At 44.2% G+C, this 21006-nt stretch overlaps 1 protein-coding gene across 24 annotated transcripts in view; it reads right to left on the bottom strand.

The window, feature by feature from the left end:
• The window catches only part of MSI2 (musashi RNA binding protein 2), a 396739-nt gene extending 377249 nt beyond the window's left edge, over nucleotides 1–19490 (bottom strand). For all 24 annotated transcript variants that reach the window (XM_035139771.3, XM_088657826.1, XM_088657830.1 and 21 more), the window contains exons 1-5: nucleotides 18924–19490; nucleotides 18406–18446; nucleotides 17776–17857; nucleotides 16984–17068; nucleotides 12591–12632 (exon numbers count right to left, since the gene is read on the bottom strand). In XM_035139771.3, coding sequence (XP_034995662.1) covers nucleotides 12591–12632; nucleotides 16984–17068; nucleotides 17776–17857; nucleotides 18406–18446; nucleotides 18924–18985 — 312 coding nt within the window. In that variant the 5' untranslated portion in view covers nucleotides 18986–19490. The remainder of the gene's footprint in view (nucleotides 1–12590; nucleotides 12633–16983; nucleotides 17069–17775; nucleotides 17858–18405; nucleotides 18447–18923) is intronic.
• Nucleotides 19491–21006: the final 1516 nt, after the last annotated feature.

The following is a 21006-nucleotide window of genomic DNA, read 5'->3' as shown; positions in this document are numbered from 1 at the left end:
TAGGATCTTCAAGGCATTGGTTAGCAACTCTACTTTAAATACTACAGATTCAAGACTGAGAAACACACCACACTGATGATTCACCTTTAGATGCAGATGAATCATAACACAGTCCAGCAGCAAGGTGTAAAACATACTGTGCAAAACCTGCCCTGTCTAAAACACAACTTCTCCTGTGAGGAAACCTTTTAATTTTTAGGTAGAGCTTCCAGAAAAAGAGAAGAGAGCAGAATTAGATCGCTAATGGCTTTCCCCTGCAGATCCATCCCTGGAACAAGATTTTTAAGGTTTCTAACGTAAAAAAAAACTCGTAGACAGAGAACCCAACGAGGTGCCAGAACCAAAACTGACATGTTGAAAACGTGTGGGGTGGATCCAAGGAGGACAGCTTAAACTTAAATAAATATTAGAAGTACAGTGAAGCAGGTGTGTTTTCCCCGCAACACACAAGTTCAGCCCAACCATATTTACTGCAGAACCTGCTTGAGGGCAATTTCAATTTCAAATGAACATTGCTGGCTTTAGTGATAGACAGCCGTGCTGCTCAAGTCCAGCTACTACTTGCTCTACAACCATACGTGAACAGTCCTTTTAAGATAAACATGGCAACAAAGAAGGCTTTTTGCTATGGGCAACTTGGGCCATGTCCAAAACCTGAGCACAACCTTCCTCTCCTCAACCCACCTGGCTACACTAAACTCATTCTCTGCTCTCTAATTCCTGGCTCGGAGCCGGCGTCACCATGTCCTGCTTTCATTCATCGTGTGTGTTAAGAGAGGTAGATAGTGGAGAATCTATGCAAAGCAATCCTGTGTAGGTCTTCTTAGAAGCAAGTTGCAGTGAGTTCAAAAGGACTTACTCCCACGTAATCATGTACTACTATCATGTCTATATTGCCTTTTGCACAGGAGAAGAATGAGGACAAAGCCATAATGAGTTGTCTCTGGCTCCTGTGATTCTTCAGCCCTATCTATCATTAGTTACTATTTATTTATTAACTATCCACCCTTCACCCTGATGGAGCGTTATAAACTCGGATATATAAGGTAGGCGCCAAATGGCTCCTTAAACAAAGGTTACAGCCGCCAAAACGGAATTTCTAGTTGCCATTTTGGGGCAAGATGGCTCTCAAGTCTTATTTTTTCAAATGATGGAGTGTGATTGATTCTCAGTTAAACATCCGGCTGGTTCAAGTGGCAACCTAGAGCTAGGTTAAGAACTTTGACAACTTAAAAGAAGAAAGGTCACTTTGTCCAGGGACAGTCCGCATATATATTGGCCTATTCCCACCTCTTTTTCTTAATGGTGACACAGACCATTCATAACTGTGGGCAGGGCACTGGGGTGGGGAGGGGTAAGCGAAGACTAGCTATAACAATTCACTGCAGCGTTATTCACTGCTCCTGCACAGGCTGCACAGAAAAAGCATTTCAGTTCCTGAAATTCATTCCAATCATGCAGTTAAAATATAACTGATAGAATTCTGCCTAGGATGTGGTATCAGTGTATGAAAACAGTCCAGATCCAAGGATCCCCAGGCATGCACCTCCAGATGGCGGAGACATCAGGCCCCTTTCTGGCAGCCAGGAATCCTCACTTGGTCACAAGTGGCTGATAATCAGGTGCAAAATGCACCTGGCGCCTGGCTAATTTCAAACACTGTCCTGAGGTCAGAGGATGGGTTACAGCATCAGAACACTGTACTGTATTAAAAACAATTTAAAACAATGTAAGTTTCCCTTTCCTCTGCCCCACCAATCCCAACGGGCACTGAGCCCTATTGTGTGGTGCCCAAAAATGGAAAGGTAAAAGTGAGGGTTCAAGGGCAACCCAACAGATGGGCAATCAGTTGCAACCGAGGTATCTGAACTCAACACCATGGCCCATTCAGGTCAAAGCAAGAGCAGAAAGCTCACACAAACCACAGACAACTCACACTGTGCATGCACAATCGCTGCTTTAAAAAAAAAACCCTCCTGCAAGTATTTGTGAGTAGTCACTGTGCACCCAGAGGCTGTGTGAATGCGCGAGAGTTGTCTGCTGTTGCTTTGATGTGAAGAAGTCATGGTGCTCAGTTCATGTATTTTGCATGGCTGGCGGTAGGGAGCAACATCATCAGCCTTGGAGGGAGAAGGCAAGTGAATAAGAAGCAGCGAAAGGGGTGAAAAGGCCTCCTGGTCAAGAAGCCCAAAAGCATGGAACCAAGATGGAGTGTTCAAGCTACAGATAGAACCCAGCTCTTCCTGCATGAAGAAGAAGAAGAAGAAGAAGAAGAAGAAGAAGAAGAAGAAGAAGAAGAAGAAGAAGAAGAGGAGGAGGAGGAAGAGGAGGAGGAGGAGGAGGAGGAGGAGGAGGAGGAGGAGGAGGAGGAGGAGGAATAATTTGGATTTGATACCCCGCTTTATCACTACCTGAAGGAGTCTCAAAGCGGCTAACATTCTCCTTTCCCTTCCTTCCCCACAACAAACACTCTGTGAGGTGAGTGGGGCTGAGAGACTTCAAAGAAGTGTGACTAGCCCAAGGTCAGCCAGCAGCTGCATGTGGAGGAACAGATACGCGAACCCGGTTCCCCAGATTACGAGTGTACCGCTCTTAACCACTACACCACACTGGCTCTCATTGGCTGGAAGGAGCCAGTTTGACAAAGATGGAGGAATTACATCTTTGGATTTTGTTAGCACACACCTTTCCCTTGATGTTCTTAATTCACCGTCAACTAATAGTGTACATCACTGAGGCCAGAGGAACATCGCCCAGCTGTGAGGCATGAAGGACACTCCCTGCAAGGCCCTTTCCACCTGCCCTAGGGGGCGAGGCCCACACTCACCCAGCCCTATTGAAGAGGCTCCTCATGAGGCCAGAGGAATATCGCTCGGCTATTGTTGTATTGATTTATTGATTTAATATGCTGTAAACCGCTTTGAGATTTTTATTAAAAATATAAAGCAGTATAGAAAAATAAATAAATACATCAGGCACTCCTTTGGCACTCCAGATGATGCTGATCTACAACTCCCATCAGCCCTAGCAAGAGTGGCCAATGGCCAGGGATGATGGGAATTATAGCTCAGCAACATCTGGCGAGCCAAAGGTTCCCTACACCTGCTGCCATGTGCTGAATTCAGCATCTAGCACACCATCTTCACTGCAACTTTGAGCACTTGCCAACACATGTTTAGGGCAGCATCTTGTGCACACAGCCAGGCTGGAAGCTGGCACATGGACCCTTTTCAGTGTGCTCCTCCCACAGCTACCACCTATCTTGCACTTTCACACATCTGCCCCTGGAAGTACCAGCAGAATGCCAGGATTTGAGACGGCACCTAGAAACACATGACGCTCAATTCCACTCCCATCCACATAAGCTATATCTAAGGCACATGCTGCGTGAGTTATGCTATTTCCAGCATCTTTTGCTAAAAATAAGACCTGCGTTTTCTCAGTAATGCCGATTCTCAGCATATCAGGGGGCGGGAACAGAGAGAGGGGGGAGGGGGAGAGAGAGAGAGAGAAGGAATCAGACAAGGCGACCGGCTAAAAAAAGAATCTATTATCATTAACTGGGCTGTCAGTGGCAGTGACAAATAAATGAATTTGATGGTTTTAGATCAGTCATTAGCAGACCAACCCCTAGGCTGAAAACGGCTGAATGTTCAGTAGGCAGAGATGCTCCAAAAGTTGGGCAAGCAGAGAGAAGCACTGAAAGGACCCCTTGCTGCCCTACATCACAGCACCCAAAGGCCAGCATGGCCAAAGGCCAGCATGGCCAAAGGCCAATCTTCACCCAGCCCTCTTAATATACATTTGATAATCTCTCCTACCTGTTAGAGAGGGGGTGAAATATAACCCTGTCCTGCAACAAAGGGGGATGGAGGAGAAGAGAATAACAAAACACAAATCATCTGTGCCTATCCCAAATTGGGCCATTATTAATTAATTAATGTTTTTAAAGTTACTGTTATAATTTATTACCCACCCTTTGCCAGCAGGTCTACACAGGTTACAACAATCTAAAACTCAACCTTTAAAAACAAATCACAATGGGTCCCCAAAACACACACAGAATTATAGAATGGTCAAGTTGGAAGGGACCACAAGGGCCATCTAGTCCAACCCCCTAAAATGCAGGAATCTTTTGCCCAACGTAGGGAATGAACCCACCGCTCTGAGATGCTTCTTCAGCATCGTCCAAAAGCTGTATAGCATAGGTGCCAGACACACCTTTGTAAGGAGGGAATTCCACAACCTAGGACAGGCTTCCTCAAACTCGGCCCTCCAAATGGTTTTTGGCCTACAACTCCCATGATCCCTAGCTAGCAGGACCAGTGGTCAGGGATGATGGGAATTGTAGTCTCAAAACATCTGGAGGATGTTTGAGGAAGCCTGACCTAGGATCTGCTGCAGATAATGTCCTCACTTGGGTCAACACCAACACCCTGAACTTCTGAGGGTAGTGGAACTATAAAGGCCCCCCATGCTGATCTTAACACAGATAGGAAAGGTGTTCTTTCAGATATTAAGAGCCCAAGCCATTTAGAGCTTTAAACACTAACATAATAAAGGAAACACAGATTCAGTCTTAATATGTATAACCATCCTTAAGTTTATTTACATGTCCTCCTTCTCCCTTACCCAAACTTGCAAAGATGCCAAAGACTCTTGCACCATAACAAATCAACACTGTCCCTAGGAAGCCTTAACACTGTTTAAGTTTTTAAAATCCACCCTGCCTTTTTCAAGTAACCTGGTGTCAAAGTGTTGGCTCTGGGCAAATGTATCTCTGGAGGGTGTTTCATGATGAGGGGACCACCATCAAGAAGGCTCAACTCTACCAAGTGCAGAGACTGTTGCACAGCAGTCAAAATGGGCAGAGAAACCAAGTCGATTATAAAGATAACTGCTGTTGGAATTCCTCAGTAGCTATCATGAAAGATCATCGGTAAAAGTTAATCTTGGTTTTAAAAGACAGACAAACAGAGAGAGAAAGGAGGCAGCAGCCTTTCTCCTCTCTCCAAGAGGAAGAGGTCCAAGACTCTATAACCATTTAGAAAAACAACATCTTCCGAGACTGGCAACATTCACCGAATTAGAGATGCATTTCCTCTGTTGGCTCAAAGTGTGAAACTCCTGTCCAAATGAAGAAATACAAACACAACGGATTTGGTCTGTGTGTTCTCACACGTGCACTTTATCACTAGAGCTCGTTAAAGCTCTCAATGTTCCGCAAGACAAAGAAATGCTTTGGTACAAAATTCAGAAGGCCATTAGAGTCTCTCTCTCTCTCTCTCTTTCTGCATCATGCAAGTAACTGCAGGTGAAAGCTAATACTGCAGGTATTCCCCACCCATCTGCCAATAAGCCATGAGAACCAGAGTTTATTGAAGCGCACCATTATAAGTCGTCTCAGACAGCAAAAGTAGTTTAGGATTACAAATGATGTGACCTGCTGTAAGCAAGCAACTGTGAAGACCCGGGCTAAGGTTACCTTAAGGAAAGGAGATCCACAAGGGCTTTCAGGTCATTATAACCTGCATCCTTCCCCCTTTGAATCGCTTTGCACTGGCACAGGGGAATCCAGATGCTGATGGCACAGGATGAACAGCTGCAAAGCTACCAATCGCTTAACCATTTCTTCACTGTTAATTCTGCAATGGGCCAACGAAAGCCTCGAAATGTATTTCTGCAGCCGTTAAGAGAGCTAGCTTACAAGACCTCTTGGGGAGGCTCATAGCTCAGTGCATGCTTTGCATGCAAAAGGTCCCAAGGTCAATTCCCGGCATCTCTAGTTAGATGGATTGGGCTACATGGACATGACTCAATATGACTCAATATGAGGCTACTTCATCGTTCCATATGATCAAGGATAGCATAGGTTAGTGATTCACAGTTGCTATTCTGAATCAGTAATCTGACACTTTCAAAAAAGGCAAATTCCCTTGCCTTTATGCTGCTTGCTCTGGCTCACTAAGCCAATTCACTCTCAAGTCAAATTCTGAACTCCACACACCTGTGCACACCACAGATGAAGATTCATTGATGTTAAGTCACTTGGCCCAAGGTGAAGCAAAGAGGGAATCAAGAACCCCTAACAATGCAGGGATCTTTTTGGCACTTTGCTTTGGCCTCCTATTTCCTAAGCCATGAAGACCCAGGAACACAGTTGATTAAATTTATATCCTGCCTCTCCTCCGAGGAGCTCAAGGCGGGCTTCCTCTCGCCCTGCCTCTTCCATTTTATCCTCTCAACAACCCTTTAAGTAAGGTGAGAAACATCAACTGGCTCCAAGGTCACTCAGTGAGTTTCATGGCCAAGTGGAGGTTTAAACCAGGCATCCCCAAACTGCAGCCCTCCAGATGTTTTGGCCTACAACTCCCATGATCCCTAGCTAAGAGAACCAGTGGTCAGGGATCATGGGAATTGTAGTCCAAAACATCTGGAGGGCCGAAGTTTGGGGATGCCTGGTTTAAACCAAGGCCTTCCTAGTCCTCATCCAACACCCTAACCCAGGCACACCCAAACTGCGGCCCTCCAGATGTTTTGGCCTACAACTCCCATGATCCCTAGCTAACAGGACCAGTGGTCAGGGAAGATGGAAATTGTAGTCCAGAACATCTGGAGGGCCGAAGTTTGGGGATGCCTGTCCTAACTACTATGCAGCATTGATGTTTAACCCCTATTGCTAATGACCATTCACTTGGGTCTGGACTGGGAAACTATGGTCAATGGCATTCAAACGCACCAGGATATTAAAACATGGCTTCACAGGTGAGTTCATTTGGAAGCTGTTAACCATAGTCTCCTGTTCTGAACCTAATGGGAAAACAGAGTTTATTTACTGAGGCTTGCTAGCTTCTTCACTTACACACACAAAGGGGACAAAGAGGGACAAAGTGGCTGTGTGCAAGGCTCAGTCATGTCTCCGATTATTAAGCTAATCTATGATTGTCCAAACACAGTCAACAGGGCTAGAAAACCCATTCTCTCAAGTTTTCCTAATGGGAAAGGGACACAGATCAGTACCACTGGAAACAGACTTAAGTTTCTGGTAGGTACATATAGCAGAAAACAGCTCTCAAGGTATCCTGACCCTAGGCAACAGAGGAATTTAAATAAGCATAGAGTTGGAAGGGACCCCCTGGGTCATCTAGCCGACCCCCCTGCAATGCAGGAATCTCAATTAACACATCCATGACAGATGGCCATCCAACCTCTGCTATAAAACCTCCGAGAGTCCCCACCTTCCTTCCAGCACTTTAAACTGAGCCAAGAAACAAAACAGGTAACGAAGGAAGATGATACAAAATCAAAGTTCTATGATCAGATCACAAAGCCCCCATGAAAACCCTGGCAGCTATGCTTTGGAACATGTTGCAGGCTTGCTAGGGACTTCTGTGGGCTAATTTGCAAGGCTGCACTAAACATGAAACAGTTCACAGCTACAAGTTAGGGACTAAATGCACAAAAAGAATGATTTCGCACTTCAGGAAGAAGCAAGCATTCCTGCAGACGAACAAAGCAAAGGCCAGAAAAATTCTAACAGCTGCCTTCTCAGATACTTTTAAAAAAGTGGGGGGTGGGAGAAAAGCCTAGACAAGAATGGGAGATCTGGGGACAGAAGCATCCCTCCACTGTATGTTTTGTATCAACAACAGCTTTATTGCAATTTGCGGAAAAGACAACCAAGGATCTTAGGCAGGGATGTAAGCAGGCAGCAATTTCCGTGCTTTGCTGTGTTCATCACTTTATATTGTAAACCACCCTGTGATCTTCGGCTAAAGGGCGGTATAGAAATTTAATAAAGGATAATAAACAATCACAATCAGCACAGTTTATGTTCCACTGCAGTTCAGCTTCAGCAAAAACCTATGTCTATCTCGCTATCCACTACAGCTGAAAATAACATATGTAATTAATTTCAATGCATTTAAATGGAAAGGAAGTATCAAAAGCGACGACAGAAAATAACGTAGTGTTTTTTTGGAGTGAAAAGCAAGTACCGCTCTTATTCGCTTGTGTGATTTCTGTTCCTGACCTTGGATGAAAATGTGGCAACTTCCACTCCCAACAATTTCTGACTGAATTCTCTGGCATCCTTAGTTGCGGGGCACTTTAAAGGATGGCTACCTTGCTACGGTCGTTGACCCTGCTCCACTTCATCAGAGGAAGCTAAGCTTTATTGCAAATCAACACATACACAAAGCAGCCAACAACCTTGGAGTTAAAGATCACCACCGTGCTCAAAGCGGGGATAGATGCTAAGGTTGCAAGTCCTAAAGCCCTTTGCTTACACCGGAAGAGGTATTTCATGAGTAACTCATTTCTGCAGAAACAACTGTCAACTAGCTCAGCTGAATGTCTGCATTTTAAAGGCAAACACTGGCCATTTAACTGTGAAAAATTAACTTTTCAGTTTAGAAGCCGTGTGGGGGAAAGGAAGCGAAGAAAAACCCACAGAGGGAGGATCACAACAGCACGGACGTTGCAAGTCCATTCCGCCTTGGATATCATTTTACACATCCTTTGCATTACAGGCCCCTTTTTAAAAAACACAAACCTCAACAAATTAGAATGGATTAATAGGAAGGAACTTCCAAAAAAGCAGGTGTGGGGCAAAAATACAAGCTTTCCACCTGGGGGAACCACATGCTCAACACAGAAGCCAGCAGATGTTTTAATATTTTCACTGCACCTTTGAGACACTCACTAAGGAAGGGAGGGTGAAGAAACAATAACCTCTAAATAAGGGGGATTTAGGTTGCATGCCTTTACGAGAAATTGTTATGTTACTAAAACTCCAGACCTTCCGATTTGAGCCTTAAAAAAAGAAGTTTGTACCAAGCTACAGAGAAGTCACTGCAAGGGAAGAAGTTTTAATAAGGTATCCTGAAAAGTCGAAATAATTTTGGTGAACCTCAGCAAATTAAGGCAACGAGTAAAAAACAAATGTTCCAGATACTTTTATAAAAGGAAAGAACATGACAGCAGTGCCTTGCTTTGCGTCTAAATAGAGTATTCCTGAGCTTTGAGAAAGGCACCTTTTGGACAAGATCCAATCATAAGTTAAGCACTTTTCCAATGAAATCTGTAGGGCACAAACATGAAATGGGTTCTTAATTCTCTCCATTAAAAATCAGTGGACCTTAAAAAGTGCTTGACTTTGGCTGGACTGTGCCCCTGAAATACACTCGTATAGCCGCATAAATTTGGAAAATATGGTGGCATTTGTATGACATATTGCTGTTCAGGCAATTTTGAATCCTGTTCAAAGAACCTGGGCGGTCATACAAAATATCCACCATGCTTTTAAGGAATCTACTTCACTTTCATTCTGTATCAGCAAGTGTTAACTGAGTTACCACACTTATATCTATGCACATTGTTCAAGAGCACGCAATCGACACACTTGTACTTCCCAACTCTTTTTTCCTACCACATCGGACATACATATATGCCAGTCTATTTCCTGTAACCATGCTCAAACCTGTGAAATACAATGTGAACTGAAAAGAATGCGCAAGAACGGGGGGGGGGGATCTATGCACTTTAGCACCAGAGTAAGTCGCATTCAGAGTATTCTTGACTGACTTGGTTCAGATGCAATTGGTTCAGATGCAAGTTCAATCAATGGGCCTAAGCTAGCTATGTTCATTCATTTCAATGGGTCTACTCAGAGTACAGCTAACATTTAATATAACAGTTTGATTTCAATGAGCCCCCATGAATAGAACCTTATAAATAAATGATGTTGCAGTGCAGCCTACAGCAAAAACTCTACAATGTGAAATGTTCAAGACCTGTATGTAAAGAAACCATTTCTAATACGCAGTTGGGATTTTTCATGAAAAAACCATTTCTAATATGCAGTTGGGATTTTTCATGAAAATTAAGACAGAAAGAAGACAGAATTTATCCTTGTAAGTTTTGTCCATCAACTTTTCTAGCCAATGTTATAGAATGCAGAGATGACTCTCTTTAAAAAATAAAAAACAGAAAAGCTTATGTACAGCATCAGCCTTGCAGATAATTCCATCTGGGCAAACTCGTTAGCTTAGTTCATGCCAAACCACAGTTATGGGTGCTTAACAATGGTTTGGGCATTCTGCCTGAACCATGGTTTGAAGCAGATTTGAAACCATGGTTTGAAGCAGGTTTGAAGCACCTTAGATTGGCACAACATCTGAATTAACAAACTCCAGGTTTGGCCACTGCTGCACTCCAGAGGCCATTTGCACCGTGAAAACAGAAGCATATACTGTATACCCAAGAACACTAAAGCAGACAAGCCACTCTGTGCTATGGTTTTCCCATTGGAAGCTCAGACCATGGTTAGCCCAAACAGAGGTGGGTGGGGATGTCCCGAGCTGCTGATCCTCAAACTCTTGCAAAAAGGTGCATAAAAACATACTCCTGTCTCTTCCTGGGGAAGTGGGGTTGGGAGGATATTGTTTGGTACCTGAAACTGAGACACTGCTTAAGCTGCCCAGCAGAAGGGGGGCCAATAAGCAGAAGCAGCTTACAAAATTATTTATGCTTCTGCCTTATCAGACCACACAAGAGCTCTGCACACACCAAGGGCAATTTCTTCTGTAGAAACAGAGAGTAGGGCCGTCTCAGCCATTGAGCTGCACCTGCAGAATTCCCTCCTTAGCGAGACCCACCAAGCTGTTTCATTACTGTGCTTTAGAAGGGTGGTGCAAATCTATTTTCAAATGTGACTTAAAATTTGAATACATCAAATAGTCTCGGTCAATATTTTGTTAAGCAGCTACATATTCTAGGAACTCCTTGCAAAAAGGTTATATATATTCATCTCACTATCTACAGGAACATACACATTTAGATATGGGAAGTGTCTCCCACAGCTTTTGGGTTCCTTTCCTACTATTACCACCAAAACGTCATTCAACAGTTTTAAAATCCAACATCATCAGGTGGTAGTCCACTACTGCTATTTCTAAAGAGCTGCATACTGTTCTTCTCTAGACACCCTTTTATATTTTACACCACTGTTGCACAAGACTAAGTTCCTTCCCTCGCCAAGAGTTCCATGCCACGAACAAGTGTTCCATTTGAACAGCTTCTCCCGGTCCAATTCTGACACATATTCCCTTGCTGGCTTGTGCCTGCAGTATTACACTCAAGACATCCTTCCTCTTAACAAATGGGCAGAATGGTGCCGAGGCGGGGGGCAGGGAGAGGATCAGTTCCAAGAGAATTCAGTATAAATTAGCTTTGGAAACCACGTGAATTAAAAAGGTTCAGCAGCTGAGACTCCTCCGAGTCAAAAGAGGGGGGCAGTGGAGAAGCAGAGTCAAAGAGAACTCTGTAGAAACTTGGGCTTCCTACTAGCGCAGCAAACTGTAGCAAACATACAAATTTCATAGTTGTACTCATAAATTCTAAGAAAGTAATGCTGTGTGTTCCACCTTGGGCAGACCAAACCTACTCCGTACTTACTAACTTACACTGTACTTACTGTGCTAACCACTTCATGCCTGCGCTGTACAACTATTTCATTAACCCATCCCTAACCAGAATGGGCACAAGGCATACCATCTTTCTCTTACAGACAGATTTGAGTCCACCTTTCCCCCGCTTCCAAGAACACAGACCAGAGGGATTCTAGCCATGATTTTCTGTCCAAGCAGACAGAACTAACGGGACCCAACTGCAGGAACACTGGGGGGGGCGTGCCGTTGACGTTAGATGTTCCAGTACTGGTTGAGAAGGACTATTTCAGCTTGCATTTTTTAAAAAGAAAGAAAAACATAGCATATGCCGAAAATATTTCCTCCACATTAAGAGGATGAATGCAGCACCACTGCCACCACCTTGCGAACTAACAGAGCCAACCCTGAAAAGCTGGCCCCAACAGCAGTCTTGGTTCTGAGTTTTGTTTTGGAGGTAGCCTTCGGACAAAAGCTCTTTTGAACGTGACTGACATGTCCTTGCAAGCATCCAAATGCATAACAACAAGGCGGCCCTGAAAAAGGGGGGGGGGTGGAGAACAGGTCACTTATCCAATCAAACTTAAGGCTCTTTGTTCCAACGCTTCTTCCGCAGGCAATGCTCAGAGGAGCTCAGGCCTTCCAATACCAGCCAGAGGCTCCCTGGCTCAAAAGCTTGTGAGTGAACTAGCACTTCTCAGAAAGTTATGCACTAGGAAGGGGGGGGCACGTTGGGAAGGAGCAAAACTAAACAGGAGGGAACTGCCCCACATAGAGGCACCAAAAAGTAGACAGAGAAACAGACGAGCCTTTTACTTTGTCAATATACCACAGGCGCTCAACATAGTTGTCATTTTATTATTAAGATCCCAGGTAGACACGAAAGGCTACTTGTACCAAACACACAATGACACAAGGAGATGGATCTGCGAGAGGCAGGCCTTCCTTCACACAAACCAGTAGTTTTCACAGAACCTTCAGACACCAGGTATTCCAGCCTTAAAAGTATTTGTTGCAAATTATGCTCTTCTCCCCACCCACCCCCTCAACATGGCCCATTCCTCTCTAGTTTGCACTCTACATTGCTCAGCAATGTGAGATTCTCAGGATGCCTTGAATCCCCCTATTATGGATCTTTCTTACCTTAGGTTGAGCTCGTCGAGGAAATGCAACTTTAGGGTCAATCTGTTGGGGAGCAGGGAGGAGAGAAAAGAAAAATGAAAGCAACATAATTTGCGCAGATTCTTCAGAGAGGCAAAAAACAAACAAAAAAAGATACTGTACTGAATGATTAAGCCTTCATTTCTCAGGTACATTGAGTTTTGCAGGATTACTAACGGGGTGCAGAGGTGTAAGAGGGCATGATCATATTGGGGGCGGGGAGGAACACACAGAAAGTGAACCAACAATGTGTTCTGTGAGCTATCAACAATATACAGTACTGTTTTAAAAAAAAAAAGATTTAGAGCTAAGTAGAGGAAGGAGTTCCCTGCTGCTAATTTGACCATCAAATCCTGGATGCTAGACTCAATTTGCATATTCTGCAGATTGCATGCATTTAAAAATATGAGCAATTGGGAGGGGAATGCAAACCATTCTGACTTTCAATGCACACAATCTTCATGCCATTTTTGTTTGTTTTCTTTGGGATTCTTAAGGCCTCTGCAGTTTAAGAAAACTATTTAAAAGAAAGAACAAAAACAGCAACTGCCAGTTAAAATAAAAAATCAGCTGGGATGCCTGAAAGGAAAGATTTTCCCACCCCAAACTGCATATCCCCAATTTCACTTTTAGCAGGTCACCCTGAAAGGATGTCAACTGTGAAAAAACTTCCTTTAGGAAAAAAAAACACCACAACTAACATACCGTCTTGAACATCCAAGGCTAACTATATGAAAATCAGTATCTGTTTTAGACAGATTTGATTTTTTAAAGCTGATTTAATTCAACAACATGCAAGCCCACCCTTCAAAAAAAAGAGAGAATAAAATAATAAATCAGGCAATAAAACTCTGAACCAAACCATAGAAATTTTAAGGCTATATCCTTAACTGACAATGGACTCCTGTCTTCCAAGGTGCTAAAACCACAGATTTATAGCTGCCACATAAATAATAAAAACAGTGAGTTGTCAACGGGTATCTAAAAAAAAAGGTAATAAAACAGATTCCTAAAGCTACGGTCTTAAACTCACTCACTAGGAAGCAAGTTCCACAGTGAATTAACTCCCCCGCTCAAGTAAATTTGTACAGGGTGATGTTATTGGTCTCGAATCTCCTTTGGTTCTAGACACTGCTCAAAATACAGTATTTTTGAATCTCTTTATTTAATTAAAATGTCATGTACACCTTTATGAACCTCTGCATAGCAAACTTGGGCAGAGAAGAGATTCCAACTGACACAGCTTCTTAATAAACTGCCTATGAAAGAATTAACCTTAGACATGAATAAGCATGTTGCAGATATAGGGTACAGTTTCCATTAACCAAGTTAATAGGATGCACAAAGCACAATCCTATTTCCTACTGAGGTCAACAGGGTTCACACACACATACCCCGAAAGTAGTTGCAGGCCTGAAAATAATTTTCACAACTTACTCACCAGCTTCTTCAGCTGATTTACTCATTGCAGGCTACTCGCATCACTTTAAAGCCTAACCACTGCTTGCAAACCAGGGGCGAGTCTTTAAGAGAAAGCTTGGCTCAGAGGACCAATATCAGAGTCACTTTCAGCAGGTTAAGAAAACCTATTCGCTGCCTGCATAAAACAGGGATATTTTCAACCTGCTCTTATTCAACTTGTGTCCCTTAGCTGGCATGTGTCATCAGCCCACACTCCACTTACGATAAAAACTTTTTTAAAAAAATAATTAAAAAGCAAGAAAAGAAAAAACCATATACCTGAGAAATGAGTGACTATATACCACTGTAACAGTTCGTGAAGCATGAAGAGAAAACTCATAAAATCCTTAATCTACAAAGCTAACCCTTTCATAGAGATTAACATTGTCTACATATATATTCAGCACTGGCTAGATACTTTTCTACCAGAGAAATACAACAGGTGTGGATTTCCCATTGAGTGATCTAAAAGTTTGGGGATGGAGCGGGGGGGGGTGGTGGTGGCAGAGAACAGGCCTACCATTATTACACAACTATAATGTTTGGGAGAGTTGATGTAAGTCATCAAGCTCTAAAGCATAGGTTGAACTCAAAAGGTTGGGTGCCTTTCGTACAGTGCCTCTTTTGACTGCTCCAAAATGGGGAAAATGTCAGCCTAAAGCGACCAAGAGATTTAAAGCACGACCCACGCGGCAAATCCATACCTGTTGCGTATCCCTGTCAACTATTTAAAAGAACAGCCAACAGAAAAAAGGCTACTAAAAATAAAAATTAGTTAGTTAGATACAATGCTACTTACTGTATCTACAAGTCCTCTAGGAAATGACTAATAATAATAGTACTATTTCTGATATGAATGGCCATTACCTAAACCAAGCTTTTAACGTAACTGTAAACAAGAGCGGCGCCTTCCATGTCAATACCCAACCGAGCTGCTTCCTGTGCTGAACGTTGAAACAGAGTCAAATGCTATGCAGGACAAGATACTATCAGAGGTCTAAGAAGTCAGCAGCTATAAAGAGAAATCCCATCTTAGCTTTCTCTCTTTCTAACTCTGGAGAAACACAGATTTCGGAGCAGGTAACCCCATGCCAATCCGAGTGTGCTTGGACCACATCATGGTCAAACAAATGCAGTTTTGGTCTTGCTTACATGACAAACTAAGTGATGTGGGTGCACCGCAAACAACTGCTTAACACGATCCCCCGTCCCAATACCACCCTATGAGAAAGTGGCTGCCAGGCCTTTTAAAGCAATTTCTCATATCCTTTGCTAGCCTCTTCTCTCCTTCCCCTCCATAATTCCCACTGTGAGTTTTAGACTGTAAGCTCCTTGGGGACAAAGATCTCTCTCTCTCTCTCTCTCTCTCTCTCTCTCTCTCTCTCTCTCTCTCGTTCCTCTGTAAAATGCCACATAGTTAATGGCACTGTATAAACAACAACGGTAATTAATACACTCTCAGGATTAATGGTCAATAGGTGGGAGGATGACCAAAGAAGTTCTACTTTCTTTGTACAACCCATGTTTACAAAAGGTTTTTTTCCTGCTTGGATTTTTACACCTAAATAAATAAATTTGTATGAACATAAGGAGACAATTTTCCAGAAGCATAGCCGAATCTCATGAAATGCTACCACCCCACCAAATAAATAAATAAACCCCAAAATTATGAAATGCTTGAGCACGGCTAACATGCTCAGACAAGCCCAGCAGAATTTGTACATACAAGTTATTAATATTTCCACCTGTTTTTCATGTAAGCAAGTTACTAGAAATTGGAAGGAAAAAAACCCCGTTTGATTCCCAGTCTTTTTGTTTTGTTTTGTTTTGTTTTAAAAGGAATCCGTTACAAAACAGATCTTGGTAGCATTAGAGCATATGTTGCGTCAAAGAACCACACACATAGACACACACACACACCTTTTACAAAATGGACTGTGCGCTATTAATGTTTAAGAAAAACATCCACATTAATTAATTTTATAAATGTCAGCTGCATCAGATGTCTCCCTCCTCAAAAGAAAGAGGGTGGAAGGCCCCCACTCCATACAGAGAACTGCTGTAGCAGAGGTGACCTTTCCCAGTGTCCTTTAATTATAATTTTGCTCAAAGATTACTAATGAAGTTAACAGGGCACAAACTTCCCTTTTTTCTGGTATCACAGATGAATTAGGACTTGATACAGTACCGAGAAAGGTGGTGATGGCAAGAAACTCTTACACTCTTAAATCAAACTAGCATTTAACTCTTCAAGCCGTTTTAAGTCTGGTACAATGGAAGGACTTTGAATAACATCAACAAGAACTGAACAATGACTATGATCCCATTGCAACTTATTAGTTGCAGATCCGCAGAACACACCTTGTTAGGTTAAATAAAAAGGGGGGAGCACAGCTTTCAAATATCTGGAAGGGCATTAAGAAGAAGAGGATTTTGAGGGTTTGTGGTAAGGATAATATCAAAACTTTTAAAAAACAACAACCCAACAACAACACTGAGCAAAACTAACATTTTTCTGACAATAACAGAAAGCTTATTTTGTTGTTGTACCGGAATGCAGTTCTTTAAGCTGAGTAGCTCAAGCTGCAACTGGCAGAAAACACCTAAGCACAACAAACTGGTTTAAAACTGAAGTGGTTGGCAAGTTATTTAACATTTTAAGAGATTTCATAAAGCCAGAAAGAACTTCCAGGCTTAGTAACAGCCTGGTGCTTCTTTTAGGGAGTAAAACAAAACTGAATGAGAAACCCATCCACCCCTCGCGCAGTGCACCTCCGGCAGACTCAGCAACAACAAAAAAGGGGCACTGTCTCTTTAAATAAGCCTGTCACAGTCATAATATTGCAGGAAATAAAGGAGACATTAAAACACGGCACACACACAAACACCAATTCCATCACATCATATAACATACCGTCTTGGAATCTAATTCGTGGTGGGGTTGAGCCAATACTTTATCTACGCTTGCCGGATCAGCAAATGTAACGAAACCAAACCCTCTGAAATGAGACAAAGAACAAGAGAAGGTGGAGAGGGAAATGGGACACAGCGTGAACTCAGCACTGGAAAAGAAGCGGCAAAAATATATAAAAAAAATATGAACACAGTTTCATCCTCTCTTGCCCTCTTTCAAGCTACCACCCTCTCCTTTAAAATATACACTTTGGTTCCAAGGAAGGGAAAGACTTTATATACCGTTCTTTTAATCTTTCCTCCTCCACCACCCCCTCCCCAAAAAGAGAGACCCTTCTGCTTTGCTTTATGCAGAAGTGAAGGGATGTGACCTCTTTATTAAAACGAGGGTAAACAAGCCAGAGACTATTTTTAAAAAAACAAAACACCAAACAGCAGAAGCAAGTTTCTCCGAGAGATAAAGTGGGATATAATTTAACAAGTTCCCACCAGCAAAAATTAAGCAGTGTCCATCAGCATTTACAAACAAGACTCAGAACTATAAGTCAGAACTAGTAGCAGTCCAGAAGTTTTTAAAAAGAAAAAAAGATTTATAAACTTCCAAGGAATCATATAGATATATATTCTTACATATATTGACACTTGCTTCATAAACAGAATATTCAGGATTCCATAAAATACAGAGAGAGAGAGAGAGAGAGAGAGAGAGAGAGAGAGAGAGAGAGAGAGAGAGAGAGAGAGAGAGAGAGAGGGTATCCATAGGAAGAAAACTTTGATTTGAAAGATGACTTACCTGGAGCGCTTCGTAGTCGGGTCTCGCATGACCATACATTCTCTAATGTCTCCAAATTTACTAAAATAATCTCTAAGGTTGTCTGTGGGATGGGAGAAAGAGAGAGAGGAGTGGATGGGGAAGGAAAGGGGAAAAAACAGAAGCAAACGTAAACATAAAAATAATAATACATGATTTAAAACCAGCCACTGGGGAGGGCAGAGAATGACCTATTATTTTATTTCACAGAAGATGGGAAAGGATTCTTTGGTGGCACAAGGAAGCTTCTTTTGCTCCCCCCCTCGCCCCCCAGCCTGCCATCCCTTAAAAGTGCGCGCACGCAAATTTAAGGTCGAATAGAGGACTCGAGAAATGGATCTGTTATTTGGAGCAAATAAAATATCGCATCTCCCTAACCTTGTGGAAGGGGAAAACAAAAACAAAAAACGTGTCTGTCTATGACTGTGCGAGAGTGTTGGAAAGGGGGGGGGGGGTTCTGGAGGGGAAGGGGGGCAAGAACCCCATGCAACTGACCTGGGATAACAACAAAGACCTATCAAAGGAGACAGGGCTGGAGGGATGGGGGGAGTGGGAGATGGGGCGCCCCCCACCTCTTCCCACAGGGCACACGCACCCTCACCCCCGTCTTACCTGGTGATGTTTGCCAACTGAGGCCGCCAATAAACATTTTACTGGAAGAAGAAAACATAACAGAGTTAAGCACAGATGTCAGATCGGCCATTTTGACGTGTAACTTACAAAAGCGAAAAGGAAGGCAGAGGTGGAAAGGGGGGTGGGTTGCTGGGGGGGGGGCGCCGAGGGAAGCGGAGCTTGGTCTGGCCAAGGGGGATGGGGGGTGAGAAGAGGAAAAGGAGGTGGAGAAGCAAAAGAAGGGGTGAAGCCGCGGACGAGCGGGGGGGGGGGCAGATCAATGCAACCCACCCAAGGTGAGTAACTCAGAAAGAGGGGGGAAAGCAAGCCAGAAAGAGCCGGCACTGGATCAGCCATTGGGGGCTTCTCACGCGCTCGCTCTCAACCCCCCACCCACCCCATTAACCCAGTTTTGTTGAAAAGGTGGTGGGGGAGGGCAGGAGAGCATTATAAAGTGGAAATGCAAGAGGAAGAGGACACACACAGAGGGGAGGGGGCACGCGGACGATCCAACTCACCCAGGGTCGTGCTGAGAGTCATTGGGGCTCCCAGATATCGCTTGGCTCCCTTCCGCCTCCATGGCTGCAAACGAGAAGAAGGCTCAACCCCGTGGAGAGAGAGAAAGAGAAAGAGAGAGGGGGAAAGAGAGAAAACAGCCCCCACCCTGTAGAAACCCCCCACCCTCCCCCCTGGTTCTTTCTTTCTCCCCCCCTTTTTGCCCCCTTTCTCTGATCACTTCTCTTCCTTTTATCTTTCTTTTCCCTCTTTCTCCCTCTCTCTCTCTCTCTCTCTCCCCCTCTCTCTTTTCTCCCCCCACCCCTTTTCTCTCCTCTTTTTCTTTTCTTTTCCTGCTACCGGCGAATATTACTGGCTGGAGGGGAGGAGAGGGAGAGAGAGAGAGAGAAGCCGGGGAACCAGCCAGATCCTTTCACACGTGGGATCAGCTTAGCTTAGCTCAGCTCAAGCTCCTTGCTTTCTCTCCCTCCTCCCCCCTCTCCTCTCTCTCTCCCTTCCGCGCACGGCCATCCTCCCCTTCCAGAGCCAGCCAGCCAGCCTTGCTCCCTCCCATCCACCCCTCCTCCCCCTCCCTGAAACGCACGTGGGGCGGAGTTCTCAGAACGTACAGTAACCGATTCGGGAGACGTCACGATCCCCGCCGAGGCCCCGCCCCCTTCCCCGGCTCCCGCTTCTCTTCGCCCCGACACCCGCCCACCGCTGGCGCTCGAAGCGCAAGGAGCCAGGCGGACGCAGGCAGCCGGATTCCGCCTGGCAGCCTGGCTTGACCGTGACCTGGATCCTTTGGGGCTGATCTGACATGCGCTGCCTGTGCCTAGCTAAACAGCGCTCTCGCGCTCTCTCTCGCTCACAGGGAATGGCTAGCGCCGGACAGCCCCACTACCTTGCAGTCCCCTCCCCAAGTTTCTCCCGTGGTGGGAGCAGGTTAGCCGTGCTTTTTAGCTACTAAGGGAGAAAACGCGGGACTTGGGGCATCGGCCCAGAGCCCCTTGTCAGCAAAAATGAGCAGGAAGGCTTCTCCCGCACAACACACACATAATTATTATTATTCTGTTCTGAAGTGCCCTGGGATCTTCAGATGAAAGGCAGTACACAAATTATTATTATGAATGTACTACTACTACTACTACTACTGCTACTACTACTATTATTAATGTATTATTATGAATGTATGGATGTATCTGAAGAAGTGTGCATGCACACGAAAGCTCATACCAATGACAAACTTAGTTGGTCTCTAAGGTGCTGCTGGAAGGAATGTTTTTATTTTGTTATGAATGTTTTGGTTGCTTCTTTACCAAAGTAACTCAATGTATATACAAACAAACCCATGCATTGAAACGGCCATAGAGAGAAAATCCTGAAAGGCAGTCCTGTTTTAAAAAACGTCCCACCCAGTCAAGGAAGCCACAGATGATTAAGGGCCTGGCAGAAAAGAAATGTTTTTGCCTGGCTCCTAAAGTTATGTAATGTTGGTGGTGCCAGGAGAGCCTCGCAAGGGAGAGCACAGGCGGAGAGCAACCCCTGAAAAGACCCGTTCTCACGTTGCCAAACGCACCCTCTGCAGACCTCCAGAATAGCGGGCAAATGAAAAAAGGCCCACAGATGCCATAGGCGTGCCTAGGGTCCCTTGCACCATTGCAATGAGCTGCATTGGCACACACGCATACAAAAAAATCACTTTATCGCAATAGCCACGTTAGAAATTACTGCAATTTACATGACCCAAGTACTTGAAGAGTCCTGAGTAAGGGTGAGGTGAGGAAGGGCAAGAAAATTTGCAATGCCTTTGTCCCGCAGTGAGATGGAGGGGAAGCTCCCCCTGCGTTTGATCTCGCCGCAACAGTGGCATCATGTTGCCACACACATGTGCAGCCTGTACTCCACACTCTTACAGGATTTTTTGCGTACCCCTGCCCCCCTGGGCTTGAGTCCCCAGCGGGGGCTGGCTACACCACTGATGAGCATCCAAAAGCTTCCTTATATACTGGATCAGATCCCTAGTCCACCTAGCTCAGTGTCGTCCACACACTGGCATGCAGCAGCGCTCCAGGGTTTCAGACAGGGCATCTCTCCCAGCTCCAC

This window comes from Zootoca vivipara, chromosome 14, assembly GCF_965207765.1.
Source record: "Zootoca vivipara chromosome 14, rZooViv2.hap1.1, whole genome shotgun sequence".
NCBI classification, from domain to species: Eukaryota; Metazoa; Chordata; class Lepidosauria; order Squamata; family Lacertidae; genus Zootoca; species Zootoca vivipara.
Note: the sequence above shows the minus strand (reverse complement) of the source record. Positions and strands in the feature narration are given on the sequence as shown.